The following is a 24,952-nucleotide window of genomic DNA, read 5'->3' as shown; positions in this document are numbered from 1 at the left end:
TCTGTGCCAAGGTGCTGTGTAGAGATAGAGCTGGAAGGTAATTGGTGGGGCGATAGCCCTCAGGTGGAGATGAAGGCGGCAAAGGGGAATCGGCGCGGTTCAGACTCGGAGACGCGTTCGACACATTCGGGACATGGGCGGGCACAGGTTCAAATAGATCACTTTCAACACGGCCGTCGAGCTCGCGTACTCGTCTTGTGTGACGTGCGCTTGCTTCGTGGTGAAGAGCTTTCCGAAGTGGCATGCCTAGTTCTCCGCAGACAGTGCAGTCGAAGCCATACCGACGACTGCTTCTGAAGACTGGGGTCTCGTTAGTGAGGTCCGGATGACCGTGTGCAGGCTAGAATCTCGCAGTACTTACATTGTGGCTCAATAGAATCGTCTTCTGTGAGCGCCACACTGGTCTCATCGGGCTCATGCTCAGGCTGTCGACGCTTCATGTCATCTGACGACGGCAGTCAGTGCTGCGAGCACAGAGACTCGTTTGCACAAATCTTAGGCGCAAAATTCTTAGCACACGGACTCCTGATTCATTAGTGCAGAGAATATTGGCAGATTCTCGAATGCGGGGTATCTTGAGACTTGTGTGACATGGTCAGACAAAAACCAATGCTCAATGATCAGATTCCCGAATGACCGAAATCGCGCCCGCGTGATTTTCAATATCTCTCAGATCCTGTCACCTCAGTCTCATCCGTGCAGCTGTGTATCCAGGGCCTGCGCGCTTGTTCGTGCGCTTCATCATTCTCTTCCGGTCCAACCTCCAGCTTTCCTCCGACCCTTGCCTCAGCAGTCTCAGTTTATGCATACCCCCGTACTCTGTATTCCAGCTATACGTCATATCGAAACGTAGTCTTTGCTTAGGCTCTAGGATTGCTAGAGAAGAAACGCTGTCTTTTCACCCGCTGCAACATCATGTCATCAAAACGTCCTCTTTCGCCGCGTTCTCCTTCGCCATCTTCTCCGAGCTCGACAGTCAAAGCTCTGCGCACCTCGCCACCCCTGTCAGTGCAACGTCAACTGATCTGCACCCTGCCTCCGACATGCAATCCGCCAATGAATAAGCCGTGCCACTTGAGCAGCGCTGCCGAACTCGAGAGGCACTATGCGACATATCACGCACATGTGTGCGAGCAGAGAGGTTGTGGTGCTGTGTTCCCTGAAGAGAGACTTCTAGAGCTAGTGAGTGCTCCGCGATTGGTTGGGTGCGCAATAGAGGTTGACAAACGATGCGAAGTAGCACCAGACGGAATGCCATGATCCCATTGCGGCTCTGAGAAAAGAGAAAGGAGAGAAAATTGTGCGTGCTCGGTCCATTATCATCTTCTATCTGGCTGCTTACCAGACATTTTTCCCTATCGTACACCTTCCACATTTTTTTCTTGCTCCCACGCCCCATTCTCGAACGCCACACACTCGACGCCTATTCTAACTCGATGCACTTTCCGTCACATTCTCCTTGAGGAAGTTTGCCTGCTACCTCCCTAGTTGTCCCCGCCTCTTCTCAACCCCCAAAACGCGCAGACTGCACCTCATTCAAGCGCACGGTTACCCGAAGGAATATTTCTTTGCTGTAACGAACAAGGGTGTTGGAGGGCTTCTTAAGAAATGGGGCGAGGGCGCCAGCCTTGTGCGAGGCGAGTGGATGCCACGCGAGCGGAAGAATGGAGAGAACATGGATGAGGCCAGCGAACATGAAGACGAAGAGCACGCCAGTGACGAGGAAAGCGGTGGTCCTGTGCGCATACCCGCAGTGAGCACCAAGGAAGGCCAAGCTCCCGGATTCCGACTCGGTGATGGGCCTCTGGTCGAAGAAGAATCGGATTCTGACCGGGCCTCTCAGTCACAGCCTAGTGGCGCGCCCGCGCCAGAGGTCGACAACCTCACGCAGGCGGTGGATGCGCTTTCACTCGTGCCTCCGCACGTTCGCTTCGGTCGAGGCACCAAGTCAGGCGGGTTTGCGCACCCACCACGGGCACGTGACCAACACCAACAGCCACGTCGCGGTCATGCACGGAAGACAAGCACAGAAGGTATGGATATTGATACGGAGCACACGGTCGAGCGCAGGCACGGCAAGGGGCGAGGCCGAGGCAAGAGCAGAGGGCATGCTCGCCGGGTTTCGCGCGATATCGAAGGAGACTCGTTAGCGAGGGAGACCGAGGACGATGCGACGGCCGTCGAAGACGCTCATCCGGTGAATACGCGCAGGCCGCCCATGCCGCCGCGCGGGCTCGGGCGTGGACTGGGCGGAGGTGGGGCATACGGACGAGGTCGCATTCATATCGGTGGTCAGGGTTACGGACGGAGGTACTGATTCTTGGACGGGAAGAATACGTCCGGGTGCGCACTGCACACTCGGATACCCATTATTGCACGTCGTTTTCGCTGCTGAGCTTTGCTTTGTCTTATATGCCACTTTGATGATTCTTGGGGCAATTAAACGCTGTTCGCATACCAATACCCGAGCTGTTTGATATACCGGCAAATCGACTTGCTTATAGAGCAAAAAAATTCTCCACGGGTGCCAACAAGTACAAATAGAAACCATGGCGTCCAAAATATGTCTATCGAGTACCTAACCAAGCTCCAGTTCCAGGAATTGACGATCTCTTGCAAGAAGTGGCCGCAGAGACTAGTTCATTGGTAAATGCACTGTATGACACCCTACTCATCAGCTGTTCTAACGTACTTCAAACACCAGGTATACTTGCCCTATCAAACACCTCGAAGCCGTAGCGGTAGAATGGCGATAATCAACTCGCTACCTCCCGAGATCATCGCACACGCCTTCAAGTATTGTGCTTACGAGGCCCAGGAGGCATGGATCCAGTATGTCCTAGACAAGCCGAAAAACAACCAGCTGAGGCGTAAAGGCCCGCTCGTCGACGCGACGACGACAAGCGATTCAGCTCCTTTCAGCCAACCCATGAACCCGACGCCATACTACTGCATGACTCTCACTCATGTCTGCCGCTTCTGGCGCGGCATCGCTCTCGCGTACTCAGGCCTATGGTCACATGTTGTTGTCCTCGACAAGGAGGTCACTATGGAGATGCTGAAGCGCTCAGCCGGCCAACCGCTCACGGTCATCTTCCGGCTGCCTGAACGCGAAGTCGAGGCTGGCACGAGGAATGTGGCCGGTACGCGCACCGAAATATTCAAGGCAGTTCTCGAGGAGAACATCGGCCGCGTCGACACCCTTGTCACACCAATGCTCCCCGAGCTCCTTACTTTGCAATTCGCATCCAAGGCACCGCATCTCCGCCGTCTCATGTTCATTGAACCCTCTCCCGTCGTCCCTGAGACCGCAGCTAACCCCGAGACTGTCCAAGACCGCGTCGTCCTTTCCGCGCTCGAGAGTCTCGTGAGCGTTGCCCCGCTCTGGGCGCCACTTACGCCCCTGTGCGCCCCCACCGTGAAGACGCTCGTGCTGACACACACAGTGCCGCACGACGACATGAGCGAAGACGAGCCCGAGGAGGACATGTACCTCACGCGCTTCATAGAGCTCACGGATGTGCTCCGGCGTCTGCCACACCTCGAACACCTCGACGTTGCTCTAAGCGACGACGACGAAGGCTTTCCGTACAATGCCGAACTCCCGCGGCTGCGCACGCTCGGGCTGAAGACATCGACACGTATCTGCGCGTCGTTCCTGCGGTTCGTGAAAGTCCCGCAGAACACGAAGGTCCGACTGAGAGGTTTCTTATCCGATGATGTCACCGGATGGAAAACGACGGACGTCCCGAAGACGCTTGCGGAGGTCATTGCCGACCCGTCAAAAGTCGATGGCCCGAAGTTCGAGCCCGTACTTAGCGCCGCCATCTGCTGGAAAGCCGGCAGATACAAGTTGCGCGGTTGGCGCAGCGTGCAATATTTCAAGGACGAAGACCAGGATCCTGAGCCCGACGTAGACCTTGACCTCTCCGTGGGTGCGCATGTCAGCGATCTGTTGGCGGTGCTTGGTACTCTGCCCTTGTGCAGCGTACAGACTCTACGGCTTGGGTACCTGCCGTGGCCGGGCGGCGAGGAGGTGTTTGACTGCGCGCGTGCATTGTGCTTGATGCCGAACTTAGAACAGCTCGCGTTGGATCTTATATTCCCGAGCCTAGTATGGGAACTCCTTGCGATAACCCCTGCGACGCGCACGTTCTTCTCGCACGACTCATTTGAGAGGCGTGACGAAAAACGATGGGACAGGACGTCTATTGAGAAGGCCGAGAAGATGTTTAACCGTTAGTAAAAATACATCGACGCTTTGTGGATGTGCACTGACGTATAACTGGCTTTTTTGCAGGGAAATTCGAGTTTTCGGAACATTTGATGGAGTTCCGCGCTGTTTTTAACAAACGCGAGGCCTCGGGGTTGAAGCCTTTTGTAGAAATGCGCGGATCACCGGGTCGGCCTGGTGAGTGTGGCTCGGATGGTACGATGACTATGCTAACAGCATCTGTTAAACATTGTAGCTAATCTTCCGTGCGATTTGAATAAGCTTAAATGGGAAAGTGATCCTGCGTGAGGAGTATACTCATCATTATTCAGGCTCACCATAGGACGTGTAATGCGTCGGGCGACTTGAAAATACCACTAGTACTAATGGCACTGCCCTCCAAAACATTGCTCCACTGATGCTGCATTTGTGTGGAAAGTCAAGTCAAGAGCGAAGAGCGTCTAAGCTTTAACTTAGGAGGCATTTGACTGTGCGCATGCACTGTGCACCATGCCGAATTTAGAGCAGCTTGCGTTGGATTCTATAATTCCAAACCTAGCGTGGGAGCTCCTTGCGATAACCCCTGCGACGCGCACACACGAGACAAATCAAGAGATCTTTTCAGCTAAAAGAGGCACAAAAAGAGCTTAACAAAATTTTCTAAAATAGTCCAACCCTTTTAGCAGAAAAGATGTGAGAAAATTTCAGCAGAAACAGTACCAAAAAGAGGAGCATTATTTTTGGAAATGTTTCGTAGTGAAAAAGCCATATATTTGTGATGCAAAGAGTAATGACAATATCTATAGTGCTTATAGATGAACCTAGGGCATCTATTTCCACCTGAATAGGCGCAAAAGTTTCTCTTTGCATCACAAATATATGGCCTTTTCACCAAAGATATTTCCAAAAATAGTGCTCCTTCTTTTGGCACTATTTCTGCTGAAGATTCTTTGCATCTTCTTCATTGAAAGAGCAAGGCTGTTCTCAGAAAATGTTGTTAAACTCTTTTCATGCCTCTTTTAGCCAAAAAGACATTCTAATTTGTCTCGTGGCGTTCTTCTCGTGCATCCCCTTCGAGAGGCGTGAAGAAAAATGATGGAGCAGGGCATCCATTGAGAGGGTCGGAAAGTTGCTCAACTGTTAGTGGAAGTGAACTGACGCTTTGTAGGTGTGTGCTGACATATGACTGGCTTTTCTGCAGGGAAGTTCAAATTTTCAGAACATTGGCTGGAGTTCCCTGCTGTGTTTAACAAACGCGAAGCCCTGGGCTTGAAACCTTTTGTGGAAATGCTTGCGTCAACGACACAACCTGGTGAGTATGACTCGGATCACGTGGTAATTGTGCTGACAGCATCTGGCAAATGTTGTAGATGGTCTTCCGAACAATTGGGATGAATCTCAATGGGAAAGTGATTCTGAGTGAAAGGAGTATACTCATCACTATCCGGGCTCACCATAGAATACACAATACAATGAACAACTTGAAATTATCACTATTTTTTTGGTATTGTCACTGGGGCCTGGGGCAGGAGCGTGCTGTTCATTTATGCTGCATTTGTGTAATAAACTAAGCTGAGGGCACTGGCAGCATCTGAGCTTCAAGCACGTCACGCTGTATATGTTTCAGAATATCGAATCCAGATCCGAACGTAGAAATGCTGGCAGGTTGAGCAAATTTACGACCCATCTCCCTTTCACTTCTTTCCTCGTCTTGTGCGATGGCTTACCGAGTCCTCGTGAACACTGACTTTTCCTACAGCAAAATGATTTTCTGACTCACACACTAAGTCTTTGAGCATCCTCTCCTGCATATTGAGGTGCTACTGTACCCCGGGATTCTGCGCGCACACACGAGTTGTTGAGGAAAAAGTAGCGCTCGACTCCCGCTCAACGACCACAATTACTGGATCGGGAAGAACGGGCAGTGCCGATAATAAAGACGCCCAGCTACGTGTCGGGCACAGCTTGATCTCGAACACAACGCGCTCGATATTTATTCACGTCCTCTGCGGGCTGACCTGCTCTCTCCGGTACCATAATCTTGCTGCCGTATGTGCTAGGACGCCTTGCTCGTCGACCACCTCGACCTGAAGAACTCGAATCAGCACTATGGTCGACCCCATGACGCTCGTTGTCGGAGGCGGCACCTTTCTCCTGGCGTGTCTCATTTCTGTAAGTCGTCCCCTCCGCTCACAACGTTCGGAGACGGGAGCGTGATGAGCCCCTTTTCATCCTTGTTCTTCGAGTCGCGGGCTGTGTGCTCTGCACGCGTGCGCCGCGTCCAGGACGACCCTCTGGGTACGGGCTGCATGCCCTCGCAGCTGACCCCTCCACCCGTCTCCCTGCCTTACACTCGCGTCGTGTTCACAATTCATGCAGTGTTACACAGTGCTCGTTTACCTCTCGCCCTCGCTAGTCGTTCCCGACCCAAAGGACAAACGCTACCGCTCGCGTACAAACCCCGACAAGTTCCTCCTCCTGCCGTCCGTGCACGACCCGCCTGAGGTCGACCTGACTGTTGTCGTCCCCGCATACAATGAGACAAAACGTATGCCCGTAATGCTCGATGCTGTTCTTGAGCACTTCAAGACCTCACCGGCCCCTGCGAAGACTTTCGAGATCCTCGTTGTCGATGACGGCTCGAGTGACGGCACCGCGGACCTTGCACTCAACTTTGCGAAGGAGCACTCCAACTTGGACATGCGCGTCGTAACGCTGAGCAAGAACCAGGGGAAGGGCGGTGCAGTGCGGCACGGGATGATGCACGCGCGCGGACGGAGGATCATCTTTGCGGATGCCGACGGCGCGAGCAAGTTTGCGGACGTAGAGCTTCTGTGGAAGGCGATGGACGAGCTTGGTGACGTGAACGGCAACAAGCCCGCTGTCGCGATCGGCAGTCGGGCACACCTGGTCAAAACAGAAGCTGTCGTAAAGGTACGCCAGCTTGTCCTTGTCTTACAGCCCCGCACTGACACTCCACAGCGCTCGCTCCTGCGGAACATCCTCATGTATGGCCTGCACACGATCTTACGGCTCGTCGGCGTCGGACACATCCGCGACACGCAATGTGGTTTCAAGCTCTTCTCGCGGCCCGCGGCGCGGCTCATATTCCCGTACCAACACCTCACGACGTGGATCTTCGACGTCGAGGTCCTTCTTCTCGCGAAGCAGCTCGCGATCGCCGTCGCCGAGGTGCCCATCGAGTGGCACGAGGTTTCAGGCAGCAAGTTGAACGTCGTTACCGACAGCCTGCAGATGCTCCGGGACCTGCTCGTGCTGCGCGCGAATGTACTCATAGGACGCTGGAAGGCTCCGCCCGCGAATGGAAAGTAGAAATACGCTTAGGCATGGATTCTTAGAATCATTATTATTGTTATGAAACTCATTGCCTCTACACTCCGTTTCGAACATGTGCGCGATTAACTTTGCGATAAGGCCGTGTTTAAGCAGTAATACTGACCAATCTGAGGAAATGCTGAGAATGAGCTTCTCACCACCATAGGTCTATGTTTCAACGGGTCCTGCAGGGCTGCAGGCGATCAATCAGATGTAGGCTAGCGAGGTTGACCCGAAGTCGGGCATCGAGGTGCGTCCTGCGTCTCGTCGGCTGTGGTACCTTGCCAATCGCAGCCCTACAGATCTCCATCGTCGTCCTCGGCACCGTCCGCACTTCCATTGCGCAGAAGGCAACTACGCTCCCCTCGCATCCAAGCTATAGAGATCCGGTAACGCCTGCTGCGGGTGGAGGGCGGAGAAGACATACGAGCTGGCAGGGCTTGAGCGTCCGTCAATTTGGCATGTGCTCTGCCTCGACTCTCTCTGCGTCGTGAGGGCCCCTTTGAGCAGTCTCTCGAAGGAGGTAGACGAGTTCGAGAGGTGGAGTGTGGTTTGAAAGAGGATTGAGCGCTTCCCTCCTGAAGTGAGGTCGTCTGCCATTTACCTGCTGTACTAGCTTTGAACTGAACATTCTTGCAGATAGCTCGTCCGTAGAGGAAGTTGCACCTTGTGGCAGTCTGAGAATGTGGCGCGATTGTCCGGATGGGAGACAATCAAGAAGTTGATCCCAGCTGTTTTGGATGGGAGTATGCATGTGTAGTACGGTGGATTGCATCAAGTGAGCACATCATGACTACCTCTACTCTACATTCATCTTACGTTCTGGAAAGCTCAGGCGTTTTTAACGGCATCTTCGCACACCGAGATGGCCGTGTATGAGTAGCGCTCAGCGTGTATCTAACCTGGCGCTAGGACAGTTCGTCATTAAGCTCGCCGACACCTCTGCCTTGTCGGTGAGAGAATGTTGTAACAGCCTTCTGATGTCGGTATCTATATGTTTACCACAGATTGTCTGGAAACATCAAGTTGCGGCTCTGCAAGGACCGACGCAAAGCGCTGCATCGTGAGTTTCTACGGAAAGGGTGATCTCAGTGGTTTGTGTAGGAGGCAATGCTCTCTCACCCGCCTCGGCATCCTAGCCTATCCATCTCATCTCCGCCCTAGTGTCGACCTGATGCATCCGCTCAGCCTGTTTCCTCCGCTGGCGGCGACCTGTTGATGGCATCTCTCAGCTAAATTGCCACGACGAGCTCTGCAAGCGCCGATGCGCGGCCATACATATTGCGCCGGCCTGACATTGCTGGTCGACTTTTTCACCCATCACACCTACGTAACTGACTATCTGGGAGTGCGCGGTCGCCCCAGCCCTCACGTTCCTTTTGCCCTTGGCTTACCAACCAAAGGCGCTTTCATTCCTTTATTTGTCCGGCCGCCTCGTGTCCAGCGCAGACATGAGCCAGAGTACAACGGTTGTCAGAGTCGATGACCGCGACCCAACCATTTTCTACAGTGGGGACTGGTACCTCGGAGGAAACAGTGAAACAGAGTTCGACGGGTGCGTATGGCGCCTTCATGAGGTTGCAAGGTGTGAGACACTGACATTCGCGTTGCACAGAACAACGCACGGCGCTCTCACGAACGGCTCGACAATCCAGTACACGTTCAATGGTGCGTCTCCCCTCCTTCCCTACCCTCCCGCGCTGACGCGCACTCTCGTGCAGGCACGAGCATTAGATTCTACGGCACCGTGTCGGGCGCGCCGACCGGCCCACCGAGCACATCGTCCTTTGTGGTAGACAATGGCGAGAGTGTGCTAGTAGCAACCTCACAGCCGGCCGATCCGATGTACCAGTATGAGTATTTCGCGTCTGGGACATTGGAGGACGGGATGCACACACTAGTTGTCACGGCCGTGGACACTGACACGGTGGACATACTGTGGTTTGATTACCTGGAGTACGTGCTCGGAGACGCTGCAGATACGGGAGCGGGTGGGGGCGGTTCGTCTTCGCCTACTCCTTCTTTTGCCTTTTCCACAGGCATGCCGTTGTCTTCACCTTCACCTTCCTTTTCCTTCTCCACGGGCGGGCCGTTGTCTTCTCAGAATTTCTCTTCAACAGGCACAGCGTTACCGTCGCCGTCCAGCCTCACTACGTCGTCATCTGCCTCGCCCTCCTCGCCGGCTGATCCCGCACTCTCTGGTGGAACGACACACAAAGCGAGCGACTTAAAGACTGTCCTCCCTGCGGTGCTCATCCCCGTAGCAGCGCTTCTGCTGCTCTTGGGCGCGCTGCTCTTCCTCTGGCGACGCCGGCAGCAGAGAAGGCGCTATCACAGTCCGCGGCTGAACATCCTTGGGGAGGACCCTTCCGATGGTTCGTCTCATCATTGCCGCTCTAATATTCAATGCTAACTAGTGATGTAGCGCCTCCGGAGGCGAGATTCATAAGCCCGTATGCATCGGTATCCGCTCCTGCGCCCGCCTCCGAGTCTGTACTTGTCTCCGAATCTGCCCTTGCCTCCGAATCCACGTCTGTACTCACGCCTTTGTCGGCACACCGGCCGCTGCTTGCGCTGGCGACGCCGCGCGACTCCAAGGAGAGCGTCGTACTGTCGCCGTACGGAACTGGTGTGGTGCGCCGGTCGGATGCAGCTGGGGCAAGCGAAGAGGGTCCGCCGGCGTACACGATGCGGTCGTGAACGGACGCTGTTCTGTTGTGTGGAACATTTGTGCAAGTGGGAGCATGCATGCCTGGTTAGTCTTGGTGTATACCCCTATTTAATACAGTTCATGCTTGTACCTACACTCACTGTCTTTTTCCTCCAACGTCGGCTTTACTTGGGTCTTGCACGGTACAACATCCCGATATGAAGGCGCCCTGCACTAACGTGAAAGAATGTGAGTGTTCCCACAAAAAATCGAGGGGAAGTCGAGCAAGCCGGGACGAAACGTGCAAGGGGGAAACCGTAACCCAACTGCTTCAGCGATTCGGTTCAGGAAAGTACTAGTAGACCATCCAAACCGACGTGCCAGCCACACACCGTTCTCACGATAGGCAGATATTCAACTGGCAGGCCACATCTAATATACTAAATACCTCGGGCGTCAAAGCCCCTCTCACGACTCGGAGGCGCCTCTCGCGGGGGCGCTGCACGCCCAGCCAACCGAAGGTTGGCGGGCGGGCGGCGCGTTCTCATTCGATTTCTCTTCTCAGCTCTCTTCTCAGTACTCTCTGCTCGTGCGTAGCATCGTAATTAGATAGACTACCTTTCTAATTCTGCGTCTGAATGCTGGATCTGAGCTCTGTGCCAGTACTGTCTCCGTCTGGACGATCCTGTTTTAGTTTGGCCAATATACTATACGTTCCTGCTCGCGCCAATACCATGAGGATGGCCCTCAGCTGTCTCTAAAGGCTCTGCCTTCGCTTCTCCCTTACATCCAACCCCAGGTTGTGCCCTCCTGTTCGTCGCATATGCCCTCTATCGCTCTCGCTCTGCGGCCCCTAGATCTTTCTTCCCCTCTGCTTTCTCCATTTTCGGGTCTTACTTAGTACTATGTGTATTTGTAGTCTCGTGGATGCTATTGTAGTCTCTCTCCGGGTAGCAGTGAACTGGTCTCGCTCAATGAATCCTGTGAGCTGATCCGTCCGGGCAAGCCGACTATAACCGTGTCTCCTTACCAATCGTGGCCGACAAAACTTACTTATCCCCTTCACACCTGCCATTTGCACTGCGCCACAAAGCAATTCCACCCCTGTCAAAGCTTGCAAGCTTTTCCGGACAATATATATCTCGATAGACATTATACAGCATCTACAGTATCACTACCAACCAATGGCATCCCAGAGCATATAGCGTAAAGAACGACTTGTACAGTAACCGGGACAAAAGGAGGCCACAGCGAGCAACACCGAAACATCAGGGTCACTACCAGAGATAAAGTACACGGAAGTAAACGTGGTATCTACAAATATCACATGTCGAAACCAACCAAGGAACAAAAAAAAAGAGGCACCGATGTCTACACGGACTGGTACGCAGGCTCCGGCGCCGGCACCGCAGGCGGCGTATGCGGCTGCCCCTCGGGTGTCGGCGTGCGTTCCGGGAGGGGCATCTTCTCGGGCCTGCTCGGGACAGGACTCGGGGTTTGTTGGAGCGGAGCGGCGCCGCTGACGTAGTCGCGGCACGCGACGCTGGGGGGCTGCTGCACGGCGTCGCCACTGGAGCGTCTGGACGCGCCGCTGAAGCCGGAGACGCCGCTGAGGCGGTGCTCGCGGTCGCGCTGCCTGCGCTCCCAGCGCGCGCGGCGCTCGACCTCGCGGTCGGCCTCGTCGGCCTTGAGCTGGACGCGCAGCTGGACGTCGCGGTGCACGGCGCCGGTGCCGACGGCGTCCCACGCCTCGCGCTCGACGCGCAGCTGGCGCTGCACGTGCACGATTGTCGCGCCCGCGCCGAGCATCGCCCACAGCCACGGCATGCCGTACCCGAGCCCGTACGCCGTGTTCTCCGGCGCGGTCCACGCGATCGCGATCAGCCCGCCGCCGAGCACGAGCCCGGTCGCGCCCCACCAGAGCGCGAGGCAGCGCAGGAGGCGCCGGATGACGAGCGAGGTTTGGTAGCGGTGCGCCCAGGCGTGGCGGAAGGCGAGTCCGCCGCCACCGTCGACGGCGACGACGTCTTCGACGATGGTGTACGTGAGCGGGGGGAGGGGCGAGTTCGGAGGGAGGGACGAGACGCGAAGGGGGACGCGTATGTGCCGATCAAAGAGGCCGGTAACAAGCATGGGAATGGAGAAAGTAAGCATTACGCAGGGAAGCGCCATGGCGACTGTGCGAGGTGACGCGGGGTTGAGGGACGAGCCGATGATGAGCGGAACAAAGAAAGCGCAGAGTACGACGGAAACGAGGACACTGTGTGGTAGAGCAGCTCGTGAGCGAGAGAGAACGAGGAGATGGCTAAGAATACGCACTGGAACGCGTCTACACCCCAGCGGCCGCTGCCGATAGGCCTCCTACTTTCATGTCCCTTCCCGAACCAGAGCTGGAAGGTGCGCTGAGTGAGCTTGAGGCCACTGACTGTGCCAATGAGGCTTGTAATGATAGCGAGGTTCTTGGTCATGCTGAGATGGGCACCCCATTCCAGACTATAGAAGAGGATTAAGGGGAGGATGCCGGACTCGAAAAACAGAAGGGAGAAAAAGATTATGATGTACCGCTCACGGCGGTTTGTGTGGAGGGTGTAGTCTAAGGAGGGTGGGCCGGAGGAATAAGACATGGTCTCTTCGTCCTCCTCGACTTGGTCGTTCTGGGCGGTGGACGAGTCGGCGGTGTAGTCGGTGCTCGCGCCGGAATGACGAAGCTTTTCGTTGCTGACGTCGTCGAGCTTGCTGTCGACGCGCTTCTTCTCGCCATCCGAGCTCGCTGGACTTGTGGTCGACGCGGCGTCGTGCCTTGGGAGCTCTTCGGGCGGCGGCATGGTGCGGGCGTGTTCCTCGTGTTGTGCGTTCCGAGAGACAGGTATTCGTGAGAGTTCGTGAGGGGAATCGTCGGGGGGAGAGAGCGAGATGAAGAGGGCGGTGAAGAGGAGAAGGTGGGAGTCAGAGCATGGGTGTGAGCAAGCTGCGGATGCGGATGGGACATGGTGGCACTCGAGAGCCCCACTGCTTGATCGTCCGGCGCACACTCGAGTCTCGACTAGGCGCTCTCGGGACCCGATCCAGACGTCATACGCGCCCAAATACGGAAAGCGAAAGCTTGCGATCCTAACAGAGCCAAACAGCTCTGCTCGGGCTTCACGCCTGCAACTCGAGGGACTCGAGTCTCAGGAAACCCTCAAGGCTCAAAAAACCATTTGATCGTGCAGACATACCGCATTGCGGGCGGGCGGCAAGTTCGGGTACACGGCGACTCAAGTACCCAATGCCCGGTTAATGTGCTTACTCCTATCACCTGAGCCAATTCAAGATTTCGAGTCCCATTTCGATCTTAAACAATATTTCCCGTGGAAGCGGAGCAGAATCATCTCTTTGTCGTCAGCATCTTGCCTTGGCAGTGTTTGGCGCCCGGTCTGCCCCAGAGCTCCAGCACTCGAAGCCACACCCACGAGCTCCACGATAATGACGACGGAAACAGAGCGGACCATTTATACACATGTTTCGCTCCCACGGCTTGGCTCCCTCCTTCAAATAGTGGCGCACCAGTAGTCTAGACTGAGAAAGGTTTGGCTGTACCAATTTATTGAACATATTACAGTGATACAATCGTGAGTGGGGAGTACTTTTGGCCACAAACTCTAAGTGTATGAGATCATCGTCCCTCAATCCGCACGCGCCGCATCATCTAGCTCTGGAAACGACGACGGCGAAGACACCGAGCCGATTGACGCGTCAGGTGGATGGTTGTCCCGGATGTCCAGGCCATCACCATCGCCTGCCCGAATGCGGACGACGTCCCCGTCCCGGATCGTGCCCTTGAGCATCTTCTGCGCGAGCGGGAAGAGCACTTGCGTGCGCACGACGCGCGCGATCGCCCGCGCGCCGTACACGCCCGAATACCCCTGGTCCGCGAGCCACCCGCGCGCGCGCTCGTCGACGTCGATCGTGATCCGGCGCGCCTGCAGCCGCTCCGCAACATCCGCAAGCCGGAGGTCGACGACCTGCAGGATTGACGGCCGGCTGAGCTTGTTGAACACGAGCATCGAGTCGAGCCGGTTCAGGAGCTCGGGCGGGAAGTACTCCGCCGTGCGCTCGAGCACCTGCGCGCGCGCGTCGGCCGTCACGACGCCGTCGCCGTTGCTCGCCGTCCGGTGCGCGAGGATGTCCGACCCGAGGTTGCTCGTCAGGCAGATGATCGTGTTCCGGAAGTCGACCTTGCGCCCCTGCGAGTCCGTGATCTTGCCCTCGTCCAGGATCTGCAGCAGGATCATCGCCACGTCCTTGTGCGCCTTCTCGAGCTCGTCCAGCAGCACCACCGCGTACGGCTTCCGCCGCACCGCCTCCGTCAACTGCCCGCCCTCCTCGAACCCGACGTACCCAGGCGCAGCGCCGATCAGCCGGGAGATCGTGTGCCGGTCATGGTACTCGGACATGTTGATGTTGATCAGCCCGCGCTGCTCGTCATTGAACAGGAAGCTCGCAAGAGCCTTGCAGAGTTCGGTCTAGAGACAACAGTCAGAGAATGAGCGAAACGGCAAACGACAAGGCATACCTTGCCAACACCCGTCGGACCCAAGAACAGGAACGACGCCACAGGTCGATTCGGGGCTTGGAGACCAGCACGGGAAATCCGGACGGCGTCGCTGACAGCGGCAACGACATGGTCTTGGCCAACGACCCTCTGCTTCAGCGCGTCCTCCATCTAGGCAGTATCGTGAGTGAGTGGCATAACAGAGCAGCTCGCGAGCACACCCACATTGACCAGCTTCTCGCGTTCGCCCTTGAGCAGGCTCTGCACAGGGATACCCGTCGCCTTCGCCACGACCCGCGAGATGTCGCTCGACGTGACTCTATCGTGAAGCATCGTCAGCCCGCCGCCGCCCTCCGTACCCTCCTCGGCGCGCTCGGACTCCTTGGGCAGCTGCTTCTCGAGCTCGGGGATCGTCGCAAACCGCAGCTGCGACGCGCGCTCGTACCGGCCCTGGCGCTGCGCGACCTCGAGGTTGTGCTTCGCCTGCTCGAGGCGCACCTTGACCTCCTTCGTCCTCTGGAGCCTCGCGCGCTCGGCGTTCCACGCCTCCTCGAGGCGCGCGGCGGCCGCGCGCTTCTTCGCGAGCGTGTCCTCGACCTTGTTCCGCCGCTCGACGCTGAACACGTCCGTCTCGTTTTTGAGCGACTCGAGCTCGATCTGCAGCGTCACGACGTCGCGGTCGAGCGCCTCGAGCTCGTCCGGCTTCGACTCCTGCGCGAGCCGCAGCGCCGACGCCGCCTCGTCGACGAGGTCGATCGCCTTGTCCGGCAGGAACCGGTCGGAGATGTACCGTGCGCCGTACACCGCGGCTGGGGGTCGGGTGAGCAAAGATGTCAGCTTGCAGCGACGAAGGCAGCTTACCGGTCACCAGAGCACCGTCGCTGATCTCGACACCGTGGTGCACCTCGTACCGCGGCTTCAGCCCTCGAAGAATGCTGATCGTTGACTCGACGCTTGGCTCGTCGATGGTTACGGGCTGGAAGCGTCGCTCGAGAGCAGTATCCTTGCCGATAGTTTTACGATACTCGTCGGCTGCAAATGCCTTGTTTAGCACATGGCTATGTATAAGATATGAACGTGAGCAACTCACGTGTCGTTGCTCCAACAAGCTGCAACCCTCGCGCCAGGGCAGGCTTGATCATCTGCCCGGCATCGATGCTTCCTTCAGCTTTTCCAAGGTTGAACAGCATGTGCACCTCGTCAATGAAGCAGATGACGTTCCCGGCCTCGTCTTCAATGTCACGCAGCAATGCCTTGATCTTTTCCTCGAATTGACCACGGATGCCAGACCCGGCCACGATCGACGCGAGGTCGATGGAGAGGACGCGCTTGTTTTGGAGACTCTGAAATAGACGTGATATTAACGGCCCGCGGAACGCTGCCAGAGGCAAGCTGCACACGCACCTCGGGCACCTCCTTCGCGACTATCCGACTGGCCAGCCCCTCCAGAATAGCCGTCTTGCCCACACCAGGCGGGCCGATGAGCACCGGGTTCGACTTTGTCCGGCGCGACAGAACTTAATAAAGACGAGATTGTCCATCAGCAGTGCGACACCACAGCCCGAAAACACAGCCGGAAGCCACGCACTCTGCACCGTCCGCCGAATCTCCTCGTCCCGCCCGATCGTCGGGTCCAACTTGCCCTGCCGCGCGAGCTCCGTGAGGTCGACGCTGTGCTCCTTCAGCGCCTCGCCCTTCTGGTGTTGCTGCTGCCCGAACATGTTGAACCCGCCTGGCATCCCGCCTCCGCCGCTCCTCCCGCCTGGAGGCGTCGCGTACCCCCGCGCAGCGACCCGGGGTAATGAAGTGGGCCGTGTGACGGGTGTGAAAGCGTGCGCGGTCGGTATCGCGCACCTGAGGAGCCTGCTCTGTCGCGAGGCGAGCGACGAGAGCGGGCAAGTTGAGTGTGCTGCGAGTCCAAGCGTCCGGCCTTCGAGCTGTCGTAACATGTCGTCAAGAGGCAGAAGAAAAGAGAAACAAAAGATTAGGTAGGAAGTAGGAAAAGTAGTGAAGACTCTGTGCGCGAGCCGCGCGGTATTTGAGACATCGCGGCGACGGCGTCGAGAGTGTTCAGGAGCATTCGGAAAGGGTTGCCGGGCGCCACGTGTTTCGGCTCGCTCACGTCCAAACAGAGAAACCGTCGGTGATCTCAGCTCCGCCTTTCGCCGAGCTCCTCCTGATTACTTATTAGCCGCCAGGACCGCAACACAGCGAAGAGGCTGACAGCACATCCAGGTCTTAATAAATTTCACTCTACATCTACAGCAATATAACACATATCTACTAGGCTTGCCAAGGTCAACTCTGTCAGTGTCTTCGCAGAAGACATCTCATTTGTTTGTTCACAGGTGTAACCTACAGCTACACAGTGCGGGCGCGATCCCTTTCATTCACTTCTACATACGGACGTTCCACTTCCATTTTAGTAGTACGTGTCGGACTTCGTCTATGCTCGCGAATCGTCCCTTATATACTAACCACCCCTCGTTCCGACTCCTGTACGAAACGAATTCGAAGCCTGTGCCAGTTATTACCCCGTGTGAGTCTGAGTGAACTCGACGCGGCCGAGTTACAACAGGAAGAATATGGCCAACTGCATCGCTTACGAGGAGTTCTGATCTTTGTATTTTTGAGTACATATTTTATCTACCTTAATGTCTGGAACGCACCCTAGAAGTTCCCAAAAATCAGGCAGCGCGTTGTGCCGTACGCGTACCCGCCGACATCTACCGACATTCCGGGTTTATTTCGAAGACGGTACTTCATATCAGACTGTAATTTTGCGCTGGAGGGCCGCAAAACGTGATTTTTGAGATCACAGTGACCTAGTTAAAGTCCAAATCTCGACGCATGAAAAGGCCAAAAGACCTAGCCCTAGCCCTAACAAATCGGTTAAGTTTGCCCCTGGTCAACGGTTTCATATGCGTTGAATACTCCCGTGGAGCACTCTAAAGAGCGTCAACTAACATTCCCCATACACTTGAGATACCTCTCTTTCCATCGCGGCAGTTCTAAGGACGAAGGTAGACCTCCGCTGTTGTTGATACCTGCCATTTGACCTAGGTGAAACCGAATCCGAATCACCATTAAGCGTCTCTCAAGAATCTAGTGAGCCTTAGCAGTCGGAAGGTTGGCCTCGAGCGCTCGTCATAAAGTCCCGTTCCCCACCATACTGTAGTTTTACGACCGTACCAGATGGCTTTGTGAATATGATACATGTGCACCGGAATGGATGAGTGGATGGGTCATCGGTGACCTGTGACATCCGCTGGTTAACGGATGACTGAGCGTAGCTATGGTATTTTATCCGGGTGGCTTTGATGATATAATAATACATTCTATGGTCCTACAGGGCGCCGCAGGCCTGAAAAAATCGACGGACACGATGAGGGCCCTGTGACATATGACATCCGGTACGGTCGTAAAACTACAGTATGTCTACTTACGTGATCTGTACTAAGGCACTCAAGAATATACAGTCCTAAAACACGCGTCTCTAAGAGACCTCAAGCAGTAGGTCCCCATACGCCGGTGGCCCCTCCTCATACTTCGTGCCGCTCGCCTCTGACGCATGGCCTACCGTAGATGAAGCCGCGCCCGAGGTGGCATAGGTCGTTGGCAGCACGACGCTTCCTCCGTCGGACCCTCTGAACAACGACTCTGACATCGGTCGGCGCATAAGTGTGTACGTTGAAATGGGCGCTGTCGCGGTGTAAGCTTCGCCCAGCGCCGCCTCATGACCAATCATCGCCGAAACCACGTAGAAATGGCCACTAATCGCGCTGCCGCATGGGTCATCCTGATTGAGGGCGTGCTCTCGCGTGAGGTGATGGCGGCCCTCACGCCGTCGTCGGCAGCGGAGGAAGAATACGCCCAAGAGCAGCGAGAGCACGGTTGCAGGGACGAGTGCGGCGGGGAGGATAGTGCCCAGGTCGGCTGCTTTATGCGTCGCGATGGGAAGTGCCGATGGCGTTGCAGAGGAGTTGGATGGCGCCGATGTTTGCAGTACCGGACCGCCAACACTGCCCGTGCTGGTTATTGTGGCCGAAGATGGTGGCGAGGGCGACACAGGCGACACAGGACTAGCCTCACTCGGCACATATTCCAGATAGTCGAACCATATGATGTCGTTTGCGTTTGTGTTCAAGGCGGTAACAACGAGTGTGTGCGGGCCGTCGCGCAGCGGTGGCGACGTGTACCACGCATGATGGTACATGGTCTCCGTCGGAAGCGGTGCCGTCACCAGTACTTCGTTAGGCGTGTCCGAGTCCATCACGAAGGAGGACACACTTAGCTCCACCCCCGGCGATGGCACCGACACGGTGCCAAAGAATGTGATGCCTGTGCCTGTATGCAACGGTGAGTGCGAGTGTGAGGAAAGAGGAGGCGTCACGCACCGTTGAAGGGGAATGTGACTGTCGAGCCATTCGCCACTGCACCGTGCACTGTCCTGCGCCGAGGCATAATTGTCAGCTCGAGTTTTTCCCCTTGCCAGGGCGCCAAACGTACCCGTCAAATTCCAAGTCAGATTTCCCGCTTATGCGCTAGGTCCCAGTGTAGAACACGCTCGGATCGCCGTCGTCGATTTGGACTGACGTCATGCCTGCACTTGACCGACAGAAAGCGAGAGCGATAAAGCAAGAGAATGCCCGCCTGAGGTTTCTGGAGGATCGGAGGGGACCGTGAGGACCATGAATGTAGCGGTGAGCCCAGCAGAATATATATACTACCGCGTCTGCGACTTAAAGATACCATCTTCCAGGTTGTCCACTGCAGCTGATCTTCTGAATATCGCATGGATGAGTATGAGCCTCTTACAGATATGCCAGCTGATGCCATGATGGCCTTCTCGCAGAATTCGTGAGCTCGAAATGTCGGATCAGCTTCCTTCGCAAATGAATGGCCCCGGAATACAACATGCGGTGACCTTGACGAATATCAAAGATCTGGCCGACGAGACGTGCGACCTGAAGCTTCCCAGTGAAAACCCTGTCCGCCCGAAGCGACCGAGGACTGCCTGGATCTGTCGGCAACCCTCAGAGTAATCAGCAGGCGCCGGAGAAGCCCTGACGTCCGCGCCCACCGGCCGCGTCCCCACCCAGCCGACGGCGCACCGCGGCGCACCAATGCCATCACGGTCTTCTCTGTCACTTACAATAATACCTCTCCGACGCGTCCAAACGCTACCGTGACCGATTCTCCCCCAGATCCGAATCCGAGTCTGAATGCGAGGGCTTAATCTGGTGACTTCAATGTCCCGACACCGCCGACCGATGCTGCCAAACCGAGGCAGAAGTGCCCTATCCGACTTATATAAGGGCACACGCAGAAGTTACAGCTACCAGTCTGAGGTTAGAGAGGAAAGACTCGAAAAAGCGTGACGCGGGACGGAAAGTGCACAAAGCACGTCGCATCCCTGATACTGATCGGCGTCTCCTGCGCTCGGCCGATCGTGCATCAGGAAACACCGTCTGACTACGTAGCGAGGGCGCTTACTACCCTGAGCCACCGCATCTGCCCTTGTTGGGTAGCGCATGCGTGGGGGCTCAGGAGTGCCTGGTAGCACCGAGCAGCAGCACACACATTCTAGGGGTCACTATGATGTGCCAGAAATTTTATATCAATTATTCAAGCTACGGTGTGCAGATCTGTATGCAGGATACATACCCATGTCATTACCAGACCAAAATTGGATACGTGCACCAATGAGCAGCACTCCAAGGCAAACCTGCATGGGCGTCTAAGAGGCGTCTGTGTAAGTACAAGGACATCTGCCCTAATGTGTTTCCAATGAGCGAAGCTATCGGGTTATCATTTCAGAACAGGGCATTGGGCAAAAGTCACGTGACAATCAAAGCACCATGTGCGCATGTTTGGTTACTTCTCACGCATCCGTGCTGCACATCACGCCGCTCCTGAATGTGCTCCCCCTTTCCACGCTGATTTCCTACACTGTCTGCACCATGTTCACCGTCGTCATGTGCAGAGCTGTGTTCATGCATGAAATCCTGTGTTCTCTCCTGCGTGAGTTCTGCATGTTCTATCAAGCGTCGTCAGTTCCGTTTACATCTCTTTCCAGTGTCTTTTCCCGTCGCTGTGCTAGCGACTGGGTGTTTGCTTTTGTTTCTTGTTTGTGTGAGGCTTTCATGTCATCGTGGACTGGGGTCGGGACAGCACGATAGTCAGAGAGGGGTAGCACTCAGTCGATTGTCAGTCGGAGTGCTCAGAAAGTCTGCTGTTGTCCGTGGGTCTTTCGACAGAATGTATGACGACAATACAGTTTGTTACATTGGTTGTTTTGAGGCAGTATCGCTTGCTGACAATGACAACAGTATCGTTATTGTTCAATTACTGTTTGAACTGTTAATTTCTGCATTGAACGTTGCAGAACTGAAGATTGTCGCTCGTTTACATAAGTTGCATGTGGCTCGTACTGCATCCAAGGCTGTAGTCCTTGCAGCTTCTGGTGCGCATCACTGTTCTCTTGAATGCCCTCAGTCCATTGTTTTCCATCGAGCGTCTTGCAGTGTGGTGAATCTGTACAATGTGCATCGCAACGGCGAGGTATTGCCGTTATTCAATGATGTGCGGCATGTCCCATTGGTTTGTCAATGCGATGTGCCCACCTTTCCTCCCAAGGTGCTTAGCAAACGTGGTTGCGCTGCAATTGTCTCAGAGTATTGTGAGGCAATGTCGGGTGCTGCCCTTCGAAAGGGCTGCTGTGTGGTTTGTGGCAAGTTGACCTGCATTGCCAGGCAAACCATCCTGCCTGCATCATCAGCGATGTTTGCAGTGTTGCAGTGAGAAAACGTAGCACGAGTTGAACACCGTTCTTTTGCTGAGAGCGTCCCTGCGTTGGTTGGTCCTGTGTTATGCAGCGCGGGTATGCGTGACATAGGTGGTACTCGACAAGTTTCCATATGCGAAGAGTGCTTCTCTTTTTTACGTCATGGACCATTGGCTAAGCATGCTTTAGCAAATGGTTTATGGGCTGGGGACGTGCCGCCAGAGATTTCTGAGCTTAATTTTGTTGAGAAATTAGTTGTTGCACGTTATCGTCACAGTGTTTGTATCGTCTATGTTCATAAAGGAGGGAAAAAGTTGAGTGGACATGCTGTGGTGTTCTCTCAGCCTGTTGCCAAATTTTATGACCAGTTGCCTCCCAGTCAGAATGAATTGGATGAAGTTTTGGCGATCTTATTTACAGGACCTGTGTTACTGGTGGAGGACGATCTAAAGCGCACACCATTATTGATTCGACGTGACATAGTTTGCTGTGCCCTGCAGTGGCTGAAGACAAATCATGACAGGTACGTTAACATAGTCATATCTGAGGCTAATCTCCAAACTTATGAAGATGCTGAACCTCCTGTGAAGTGGTTTCACGTACAGTCAGAGGGTACTGCAATCCCAGGCACATTGTCTGTGTCTGACTGGGACGACGTACAGGGCCCAGAAGCCGGTATGTGTTCTTTCGCTGTTCATGGTGTGTCTGCTGATGAGATAACCGGCATGGAGAAAGACGCGTGTGTCCGTGAGGCAATTCAACACTTATGCACGGGTGGCATGGTGCTGGGGTATGGTCATAAACAGAGGCCTGAGTCTATCTATGGTAATCCAGGGTTGTACCCTGGTATGTTCCCTTGGTTTTTTCCATACGGCAAAGGTGGATTTCAGAATGAGGCCATGACAAAGTGGATGAGTAGACAAGAGCATGCACACCACCTTTTGATGTATCATGACCGTCATTTTCAACGTGATGAGTATTTCATTTTCCTGGTTTTTAGCCAGAAACAGATAGTGGACAGTAATTCAGGTGGGTACATATTGTCCGAGAGGAAACATTTTGATAGCATCAGTCAGAAGATATGTAACTTGGACATTCGATTGCTAGATGATTTGATCACTCACAGTGCATGCGATGGTTTCGTGGTACCTGTAGATGAACAGGAGAAATCATGCTTCGAGTTTTTGGGCTTCATAAATCATGTCGCATGTCATGTACAAGGTTTCGCTACCCAGAAAAAGTATCAGTGTAATGAAGTCTGTGCTATGTGTATGGAGTACAGTGCACCAACTTGTTTTGTCACTGTCTCTCCTGTTCCAAGCAAAAATAAGGTGGTGTTGCTTTTTGCCGGAGTGACTATTGATCTTGATGACTGCTTACAGGGAATTCCAGGATACAATGAGAGGATACGAGTGATGATGCAGAACCTGGTCGCTTCTGCCTGCTTCTTTCATTACGCAATGGGACTGTTCATCAACATCATTTTGCAGTTTGGTCATAGTAGGGATGGTGTGTTTGGAAGAACTGCAGGTTATTATGGGGAGGTAGAGGCACAGGGTCAGCTTGGATTGCATACAAACATGTTTCTGTGGATAGCTGGTGCTTTGTCTCCACAGGAAATTAGAGACAGAATTATGGTAGATGAAGGTTTTAAACATGACATACTGGCATGGCTTGAAAGTTGTCATCAAGCAGAATTTACTGGAGGAACAATGAACGAAATCACTGCACAGATTAAGGCGAAGAACAATGACGTCGATTGGGACGAGACTGTGGCTGACAAAGTTGTTCATGACATAACAACTATGTTACCTCAGCATCCACCTGATTTTACGACAGATAAAGATGTTGATGAGTGGTACGCTGATATGTGTGAGGAGACAGACAAAATAGTGTACTTATCAAATTGGCACAATTGCTCACACCGATACGGTTGTATGAACAACCCACGTAACAAATGCAAGGCCAGGTTTCTGCGAGAGACACACGACGAGTCGTTTATAAACAAAGAGACCGGTTCGATTATACTTCGCCACAAAGGGCCATATATGAACATGTATAACACTGTCTTGTCCTATCTGTTTTGCTGTAACACAGACATCATGTCCATGATGCCAGGAACTATAATTCAAGCAGTTATTGCTTATTGTACAGATTACATGACTAAAACACAGTTAAAAACCCACATTGTATTCGAAGTGGTTCGCGCCATGTTGCAGAGGGAGACAAAAGATGTGCAGGTTCATGATTCGCTGCAGTTCTCTCACAGTCTTCTGTCTAAAATTGTGAACGCCCTCACAGCAAGATCTGAGATGGGAGGTCCTATGATTGCGCACCTATTATTAGGACATCCTGACCATTACACAAATAGAAAATTCAAAGTTGTTTTCTGGAAATTGTATATTCGTGTTGTTGACCAGTACTGGGCGGAGAACTCATTTTCTGACATGGAAGTATCACAACTCCTATACTCACCTTACTGATAGACTTGAAGGGTAGGACTTGAAGTCGAAGGGTGTAAGTAGAGAGATGCAGATACTAAGAATCAACGAAGTTGTTGAGTCTGAGGTCTTAAGCCTCAGACGACGCTCCTTATATACAAGTAATCTAAGACCCCTGACACTACGTAGGACCTATGGTACTCTACATTACTAAGTGCTCATGTGACTACTCGTGACTCGTTACTAATACACTACCATTATGTTTAGTAATACGAGGAATAATGACCGTTGGAGTATCTCCATTAGGCTAAGCTATCCACCAGGTGACATCACTCATGTTGTCATGACATGTGACTGGTCTAGAACGAGTTCTGGACTTGTAGTTATCTTATCTACTAATCCCATCATATCTATATGATGATCTAGGTCTCATGATATGCATGTGACCGTGTAGGTCACGTGATCGTGTTTAGCGCGATACTGGGCGCTAAGAATATAATAGGCGCTTGTATGGGGCGAATTTGTGACAGGAAGACGCACCTGACGAGGTTGTCGTCGGGTCTTCAAACGGTGAGATAGTACCTGTACAAAAAGTCAATGATTATATACATCGTGCCGTTGACCTGGAACTGATGTCATTGGTATAGTTTTTACATCTCACTGATGTCGTACAGTTTGCGCCCAAGTCAAAGCCTAAGGTGGGTGATGAATTTTTAAGCGAGAACAACAGTTCTGATGAAGAAAACGATGCAGACCACCTGCGTTCCAAGTCAGTACTTCCATTTTGTCAGAGACATTCGCTGCATAAAACTCATGGTGTTGTTCGAATTGATCTGCGTAATCTATATGTGATTAATTTTACAGGCGGCATTTTGCCTAGAAAAGATCATGGCAATCGTGAGCTGTACTGTAGAGTGATGTTAACACTTTTTTCTCCAGCAGATTGGCGCACAGGGGCGGAACTGAAAAAACGTACCGAGAGCTGGAGTGA

The 24,952-nt window shown here is 54.0% G+C and overlaps 8 protein-coding genes across 8 annotated transcripts; 5 read left to right on the top strand and 3 right to left on the bottom strand.

Annotated features, from left to right (window-relative positions):
• Positions 1-734: 734 nt before the first annotated feature.
• Positions 735-2,480, top strand: PHACADRAFT_178528 (uncharacterized protein). Its single transcript, XM_007401026.1, has 3 exons — positions 735-1,182; positions 1,241-1,300; positions 1,469-2,480. Exons 1-3 carry the CDS (start codon positions 916-918, stop codon positions 2,315-2,317), a joined length of 1,176 nt encoding a protein of 391 aa, XP_007401088.1. The 5' UTR covers positions 735-915; the 3' UTR covers positions 2,318-2,480.
• A 266-nt stretch (positions 2,481-2,746) lies between these two features.
• Positions 2,747-4,243, top strand: PHACADRAFT_166472 (uncharacterized protein; the record flags this gene model as incomplete). The annotated part of the gene is made up of 1 exon (XM_007401025.1): positions 2,747-4,243. One exon carries the CDS (start codon positions 2,747-2,749, stop codon positions 4,241-4,243), a length of 1,497 nt encoding a protein of 498 aa, XP_007401087.1.
• A 2,036-nt stretch (positions 4,244-6,279) lies between these two features.
• PHACADRAFT_264340 (glycosyltransferase family 2 protein) lies at positions 6,280-7,612 on the top strand. The gene is made up of 3 exons (XM_007401024.1): positions 6,280-6,385; positions 6,593-7,147; positions 7,196-7,612. The coding sequence occupies exons 1-3, from the start codon at positions 6,335-6,337 to the stop codon at positions 7,544-7,546; spliced, it is 957 nt and encodes a 318-aa protein (XP_007401086.1). The 5' UTR covers positions 6,280-6,334; the 3' UTR covers positions 7,547-7,612.
• A 1,084-nt stretch (positions 7,613-8,696) lies between these two features.
• On the top strand, positions 8,697-10,420 carry PHACADRAFT_213685 (uncharacterized protein). Its single transcript, XM_007401023.1, has 4 exons — positions 8,697-9,104; positions 9,165-9,217; positions 9,271-9,924; positions 9,975-10,420. Exons 1-4 carry the CDS (start codon positions 9,001-9,003, stop codon positions 10,247-10,249), a joined length of 1,086 nt encoding a protein of 361 aa, XP_007401085.1. The 5' UTR covers positions 8,697-9,000; the 3' UTR covers positions 10,250-10,420.
• Positions 10,421-11,286: 866 nt separating this feature from the next.
• Positions 11,287-13,422, bottom strand: PHACADRAFT_188296 (uncharacterized protein; the record flags this gene model as incomplete). Its single annotated transcript, XM_007401022.1, has 3 exons — positions 11,287-12,459; positions 12,519-13,346; positions 13,418-13,422. 3 exons carry the CDS (start codon positions 13,420-13,422, stop codon positions 11,571-11,573), a joined length of 1,722 nt encoding a protein of 573 aa, XP_007401084.1. The 3' UTR covers positions 11,287-11,570.
• Positions 13,423-13,760: 338 nt separating this feature from the next.
• On the bottom strand, positions 13,761-16,686 carry PHACADRAFT_264334 (uncharacterized protein). Its single transcript, XM_007401021.1, has 7 exons — positions 16,322-16,686; positions 16,138-16,250; positions 15,824-16,076; positions 15,595-15,765; positions 14,959-15,542; positions 14,755-14,904; positions 13,761-14,704 (listed from the first exon to the last, which is right to left on the bottom strand). Exons 1-7 carry the CDS (start codon positions 16,452-16,454, stop codon positions 13,865-13,867), a joined length of 2,244 nt encoding a protein of 747 aa, XP_007401083.1. The 5' UTR covers positions 16,455-16,686; the 3' UTR covers positions 13,761-13,864.
• Positions 16,687-18,148: 1,462 nt separating this feature from the next.
• PHACADRAFT_188294 (uncharacterized protein) lies at positions 18,149-19,197 on the bottom strand (the record flags this gene model as incomplete). Its single annotated transcript, XM_007401020.1, has 2 exons — positions 18,149-19,080; positions 19,131-19,197. 2 exons carry the CDS (start codon positions 19,195-19,197, stop codon positions 18,230-18,232), a joined length of 918 nt encoding a protein of 305 aa, XP_007401082.1. The 3' UTR covers positions 18,149-18,229.
• A 3,048-nt stretch (positions 19,198-22,245) lies between these two features.
• Positions 22,246-22,626, top strand: PHACADRAFT_53952 (uncharacterized protein; the record flags this gene model as incomplete). Its single annotated transcript, XM_007401019.1, has 1 exon — positions 22,246-22,626. A coding segment is annotated over one exon (381 nt), but the record flags the coding sequence as incomplete, so codon positions are not given.
• Positions 22,627-24,952: the final 2,326 nt, after the last annotated feature.

This window comes from Phanerochaete carnosa, assembly GCF_000300595.1.
Source record: "Phanerochaete carnosa HHB-10118-sp unplaced genomic scaffold PHACAscaffold_11, whole genome shotgun sequence".
Taxonomy (NCBI): domain Eukaryota; kingdom Fungi; phylum Basidiomycota; class Agaricomycetes; order Polyporales; family Phanerochaetaceae; genus Phanerochaete; species Phanerochaete carnosa.
Note: the sequence above shows the minus strand (reverse complement) of the source record. Positions and strands in the feature narration are given on the sequence as shown.

Coding starts and splice junctions, on each gene's coding strand:
- PHACADRAFT_178528 (XM_007401026.1), top strand. CDS start 916: ATGTCATCAAAACGTCCTCTTTCGCCGCGTTCTCCTTCGCCATCTTCT. Junction 1,183..1,240: donor AAGAGAGACTTCTAGAGCTA/GTGAGTGCTCCG, acceptor GATGCGAAGTAG/CACCAGACGGAATGCCATGA. Junction 1,301..1,468: donor AAGAGAAAGGAGAGAAAATT/GTGCGTGCTCGG, acceptor TCCTTGAGGAAG/TTTGCCTGCTACCTCCCTAG.
- PHACADRAFT_264340 (XM_007401024.1), top strand. CDS start 6,335: ATGACGCTCGTTGTCGGAGGCGGCACCTTTCTCCTGGCGTGTCTCATT. Junction 6,386..6,592: donor TCCTGGCGTGTCTCATTTCT/GTAAGTCGTCCC, acceptor CAATTCATGCAG/TGTTACACAGTGCTCGTTTA. Junction 7,148..7,195: donor AAACAGAAGCTGTCGTAAAG/GTACGCCAGCTT, acceptor GACACTCCACAG/CGCTCGCTCCTGCGGAACAT.
- PHACADRAFT_213685 (XM_007401023.1), top strand. CDS start 9,001: ATGAGCCAGAGTACAACGGTTGTCAGAGTCGATGACCGCGACCCAACC. Junction 9,105..9,164: donor AGTGAAACAGAGTTCGACGG/GTGCGTATGGCG, acceptor CGCGTTGCACAG/AACAACGCACGGCGCTCTCA. Junction 9,218..9,270: donor AATCCAGTACACGTTCAATG/GTGCGTCTCCCC, acceptor ACTCTCGTGCAG/GCACGAGCATTAGATTCTAC.
- PHACADRAFT_264334 (XM_007401021.1), bottom strand. CDS start 16,454: ATGTTCGGGCAGCAGCAACACCAGAAGGGCGAGGCGCTGAAGGAGCAC. Junction 16,077..16,137: donor TCGCGAAGGAGGTGCCCGAG/GTGCGTGTGCAG, acceptor CGTCTATTTCAG/AGTCTCCAAAACAAGCGCGT. Junction 15,543..15,594: donor CGACGGTGCTCTGGTGACCG/GTAAGCTGCCTT, acceptor CCCGACCCCCAG/CCGCGGTGTACGGCGCACGG.